Source organism: Sphaeroforma arctica (assembly GCF_001186125.1).
Source record: "Sphaeroforma arctica JP610 unplaced genomic scaffold supercont1.16, whole genome shotgun sequence".
Classification (NCBI taxonomy): domain Eukaryota; class Ichthyosporea; order Ichthyophonida; genus Sphaeroforma; species Sphaeroforma arctica.
In genome coordinates, this window is record NW_014040542.1 from 1 (window position 1) to 5,410 (window position 5,410).

Below are 5,410 nucleotides of genomic sequence, written 5' to 3' on the forward strand. Positions count from 1 at the left end.
CAAATATATACATATACATATATTAACCGTTCGCTATCTTCTGATTTCTGACAAATTGTATATGTACAAATGATTGTGTGTTTTGTATCTACGCGAGTCGTTTGTTTTCTCGTTCATGATCCGCTTGAAAATAAATGGACACCTATAATCTATTTAAGCGGCAAGGTTGTAGACTGACGCTGTTGTGTTTATCTTCCTCCTACAGGCTCGTATAGTGCTATCTTTGTTGCTGCAGCGATTCAAATTCTCCACCGCTGATGACCAGTGCGGGATACTGCACCCAACAATAGTACCTGTCATCCCGAAGAGCGGCATGAATGTATATGTAAACTAATTTAATAGCAGCAATATAATATATATATATATATATATATATATATATATATATATATATATATATATATATATATATATATATATATATATATATATATATATATATATATATATATATATATATATATATATACATATGTACATACATATTTATATCTATATACATATACATATGTATATATATATATATATATATATATATATATATATATATATATATATATATATATATATATATATATATATATATATATATATATATATATATATATATAATGTAGCAACATAACGTCGGTATAGTCTTATGTAGGAAATATAACTTGACTGCATAAGTAGATCGATATGCGTAATATAATTATTAGTAGCGCTGAGGGAAGGGTTAGTTGCGATGCGTTCCATTTGAAGAGTTGATGTTTTAGATGTAGTACATATAAAATTAAAGCGATTCAAATCGATCTCAGCATCCGATCACATATACTCATCGACGAATGATCCAAACGTTTTCCATGTGTGCAGGCATTTATACTTTCATAGTATGTTATCGGTAGTGTTGATGTAAGTAGTGATAATTAAAGCATTTGGACGCTTGGACGCGCGCATATCGTATATTATTAGTGCATTGAAGTTCGCAAAGCTTGTCTTAAGTATCGTCATCAAATCGTAGTATGTATGTAGCTAGAAAGTACGTTTGAGAAATCCCCCCTACCCCTTATTCTAGTCCCATGTTAAACGACAGAGCTGCATCAATTATCGAGCTTACAAACCACAAAACAAGAGAATAGCATTGTTAGCAATAAATCATTCGTTTTGGTCGCGCGAGAGCTTTGTTTCGAACAGCATGGAACGATTCGCAAGAATAGATTGTGATTCATTCCAATAAGTTTGACTTCGTAGCCTGATAGACGGAGCGTCGACTACGTGAATATAACTCTGTATGCTATTTTTTCGACTAATTGTCTTTATCTCTGCACAGTTATAATCATATTTGTGTGCCAATTTCTAATGTACAGCTAAAAGCAAGTGCGGAGCAGGTTACAAAAGTCATCAGCGTTTGACGTCAGCCGCTGTCGAAGCATTCGTATACAATACACTATCGGGAGCAAAACAGTTCCTGAATTGCTTCCATGGCGGGGACATTCCGGCATCTCTCGAGGGAGACTAGCGCACTCGCACTGAATTATATACTAACTCGTTTAAACAAGAATTTCTTGCAGTTCTCTAGAGAGCTTGATGGTGGGTGCAGGATGGTTACCGGCGCCTTTGGAAGACAATCATTGCCCCTTAACTCCCATCTCCATTTCGGATTCCTGCAACTCGGTCGGAGGTCCAGTCAACGAGGCTCGGACGCCTGAAATGACTGATAAGATGCTTTTCCTGTTGGTGTGGTATTAGGTATTGGATTTATGTTAGTGCATAGATAAGGAGATATTTTCAAATGATTTGGCACGTAGATACCGTAGGGTAAACGAACAATACAACAACTGAAGAAGCATTACGACAATTCGCATACCTGGGCAATTGCTCCTCAACCTCAGGTTTTTCCAGTAGCCAATCCAAATCAGTGTTATCAAAATATAAAGCCTCGAATCTGTTTCGCCTGGTTTGGTATCCCTCGACCACCATATTATCGTCTTCTTCAACCTCCTGAGGATAGAATTAAGATATATATAGTTGGTCTCTATGCATAGACAGAAAGCACGACAAATAATTGTGACCTGTATCTTAGGAAAAATCTACAGCACCAGCAACAACGCTCGCATATTGTATCGGACATTCCAATTACATTGTAAAACATACGATTTTCATGTTGCTCTTAGAGAAAGGAAAGTAGTATAACTTACATGTCCCACATCGCTCGCCGGCTTAGAATGACTCGTTCGCGCGAGGATCTGCGTGTGATCCGTATCGACCTCTAATCGTTTTTGGTATCCTTCGATATCCTTCAGCAGGGCTAGCTCAAGTGAGTTGTTGTCACCCATTTCCTGAGGTCTCCACCTTACCACAATAAGCTCGTCAAGACCAGGCCCCGATAGAGTGTCGTAGTAGCCGTCGTGAATCTGTCGCACACGTCGCTCCATTCTCTGCGGAGAAAATGTAGAGGAGTGTCATGGTTGTGTCGCCTGATGTATAAGATTGCGCAAAACTCATCTGTGTCCAAATTGATTATAAAGAACTGTGAGCGATGTTTTGACCAGCTGTGCGGAACTTGAAATTATTGCAGTATGTTAAAAACGCTGGAAATCTAGCACCACTATCCCATGCACCTACCTCGGCTTCTGGTGTCCCGGATTCACAGACGAAAGGCAAATTCATGGTGCGATCGCTGAGGTAGATAACTTGCAGAGCTTGTCCGTGCCTGTAAAGCATGCAAATGAAAGTCAGATAACTGGTTCAGTCGCACAGAATAATGTTAGCAATGCAAAGAGAAGCGTGTGGAAATCGCACACGAGGATTTCCCCAAAGCACGTAAGGTACGATTGAGGCAGTAATATACGTATGAGATGAACAATGGAAACTGCAGCGGCGATTATACCTGACGGCGCGCACGCGAGTTTCCAGAATATTCAACTCCAATTCCTCGGCGGTCTCGAATAACCGGGCAATCATGCCCCACTCAGACTTAGCGTATGCGTGAATCTTGTAGTACACCGTAGACGAGTTTTTAGCCACCGACAAATCGGAAACGGACGCGACCGTCAGCGACTTGCGGTGCTTTCTTGCCATGGTAACACCGGCCTCCATTTCTGTATATAGATGTAAGGCGACATTTAGGTATGATAATTATCGTTCTATTGCTTTTGATTGACACTACGGCTTGCCATATCAATCGCCGTGAATATAAGGAGGTTCGTGAATTACGACTCAAAACTTACAAGCACAACTTCAAGGCCGCAGGCTAGGACTATAGTATAGCTCAACAATTCTAAGGAACAGCACTTCATACCTTTTTTCGCCTGGCGATTCCTGTACTCGAGCGTAAACTTGAGGCAGAACGGCGAGATGATGGCTGACAGTAGAATAGCAAAGGCTAAGGGCGTGTACTCATCCTTTGTGAGTGTGCCCACATAGTACGATTCACTTGCGATCAGAAACGCGAACTCTCCCCAGGCAGACATGGCGAACCCAATCGTCCAGAAGTTAGTCACAGACAGCGGGCGACCGAACAAACCTGAAGGGACAACAGTGGAAGTCTTGTGAGTCACCTAGTATCAGAGTACATGTTCAACTGTACAGCTACTGAGTATAGTGCTTGATGGAGTGTCGAATACTGCGCACACAACGACAAGATATAGTGGTTGTATCAATAAATACCTGTAAGCCATTTTCCGGACATGCAGCATGTGAAAGCAGCGGTACGTGCGATCGTAGACCAGTTCCAGAAGTCCTGCACAGGGATGGGGAACCCAATCGTCGCCGCAAAGAAAATATGCAGAAGGAAGTATAAGATGCGTTTCACCTGCGGAATGCGAGTAAGAGTTTCAAATCAGGTCAGTATGTGGATACGGAAAAGAAATTTTACCTGTGCGTTCTGGTTTAATATAACCATTACAATTTCTATGCAGATCGTGACGGCAAACGAGCACATTGTACGGAAAGCAAAATTCCAAATCCCGAGGCTCACACACACCTGCTTTTCCCATGCCACCTCACACTCATGCGATGTGCAGAAGGACAGCCCACCCAAGAACGCGCCCAAGAGGTACGAGGCTTTGGAGTAGTCGCACGCAATCATGAGAGCAAGCCCAAGCGTAAGACACGCTCCCAAGAATATGTTTCCACGCAGGTCTTCAGGAATGTGGGGCGAGATCCTTGGCAAAACTCTCGGCATAACCGTAGTGGCAAACACTGTTTCAGAAAGTATGAGAGTCAATCAATAAACCACAAAACAGCTAATAACCACCGCGATTCTGAGTCTGGGATGTGATCGTAAGTGTGAGATTGTTTGCTACTACAGAAAAAATACGATAGGAAACCTTGCTTTTGAAACTTACAAGTGCCGAAGCCCAGGTATAGAACTGCCGAGACAATCGGGATTATAATTGCCGCGGGCGATGGATCGGCAATGGCACGCAACTCGGAAAGGAGCACAAGCGCAATGACATCATCCACAATGGCTGTAAATACGAGTCGAATATGTATGAGTGTGATTCGCAACCTTGATGTAAAAAGGACAATTCAAGCTTCGTTGCCGAAGGATCGATGCACTATTACCAATCGAGCCTTCCATGACGACGCCAAATAGTACCTCGGCGATATAGTATCTATATAAATAAGCTGAAAAAACGCAACGACAGTAGACTCGATGAGGTATTACACATACCTGCGGCGATGATCAGCTGTCCGGTCGGTGTGTTCAAAACTTTGCCGGTTTTCAGGACATTGATAGCAATACCCATTGAGGTGGGTGCAAGAGAGGCACCTGCCGCCAGTGCTGCAACGGTGTCGTAACCAAAAGCTATCGCAACCTAGACGGATAAGAAGGAAAACGAAATTGGGATTAGATACGTAATTCCAGGTATGCTATATGGTTTTGTACAATTCAACAAGTGAAATGACTACAAACATGCATATGTAAGAAATATCCAAATCCCAAGAACATACTCCAAATCCCATGGCCAGCGGCAATATTGATCCGACGACGGCGACCGTGACACCCATAAACCCAACTAACTTAAGCATATCTAGGTCCACTTCCAGACCAGCTTCACAGATTAGCACGCACAGTCCAATCTCGCCTAAGAGTGTTACAGCTGTAGAACAGACGAAAAGTGATTTCAATACGAGACTTTAGATGTGAAAATAATCACTTGTGAGAAGCCGTTGGCTTCACGAATGCTATACACATGATATTTAAATTATAAAACACTAAAAAAGGAAGAGCACTAAAGGCATATCAGTGACTAACCATATATATATATATATATATATATATATATATATAATAATATATATATATATATATATATATATATATATATATATATATATATATATATATATATATATATATATATATATATATATATATATATATATATATATATATATATATATATATATATATATATATATA

General features: G+C 40.6%; 1 protein-coding gene across 1 annotated transcript in view; it reads right to left on the minus strand.

The window, feature by feature from the left end:
- Positions 1-1,223: 1,223 nt before the first annotated feature.
- SARC_00501 (hypothetical protein) overlaps positions 1,224-5,410 on the minus strand; it is a 5,225-nt gene continuing 1,038 nt past the window's right edge. Inside the window, exons 2-12 of the mRNA XM_014305787.1 lie at positions 4,939-5,087; positions 4,658-4,802; positions 4,329-4,451; positions 3,965-4,182; positions 3,649-3,793; positions 3,281-3,505; positions 2,870-3,080; positions 2,605-2,692; positions 2,178-2,417; positions 1,847-1,980; positions 1,224-1,710 (exon numbers count right to left, since the gene is read on the minus strand). Of these exons, the coding sequence (XP_014161262.1) occupies positions 1,608-1,710; positions 1,847-1,980; positions 2,178-2,417; positions 2,605-2,692; positions 2,870-3,080; positions 3,281-3,505; positions 3,649-3,793; positions 3,965-4,182; positions 4,329-4,451; positions 4,658-4,802; positions 4,939-5,087 (1,781 nt within the window). The 3' untranslated portion in view covers positions 1,224-1,607. The remainder of the gene's footprint in view (positions 1,711-1,846; positions 1,981-2,177; positions 2,418-2,604; positions 2,693-2,869; positions 3,081-3,280; positions 3,506-3,648; positions 3,794-3,964; positions 4,183-4,328; positions 4,452-4,657; positions 4,803-4,938; positions 5,088-5,410) is intronic.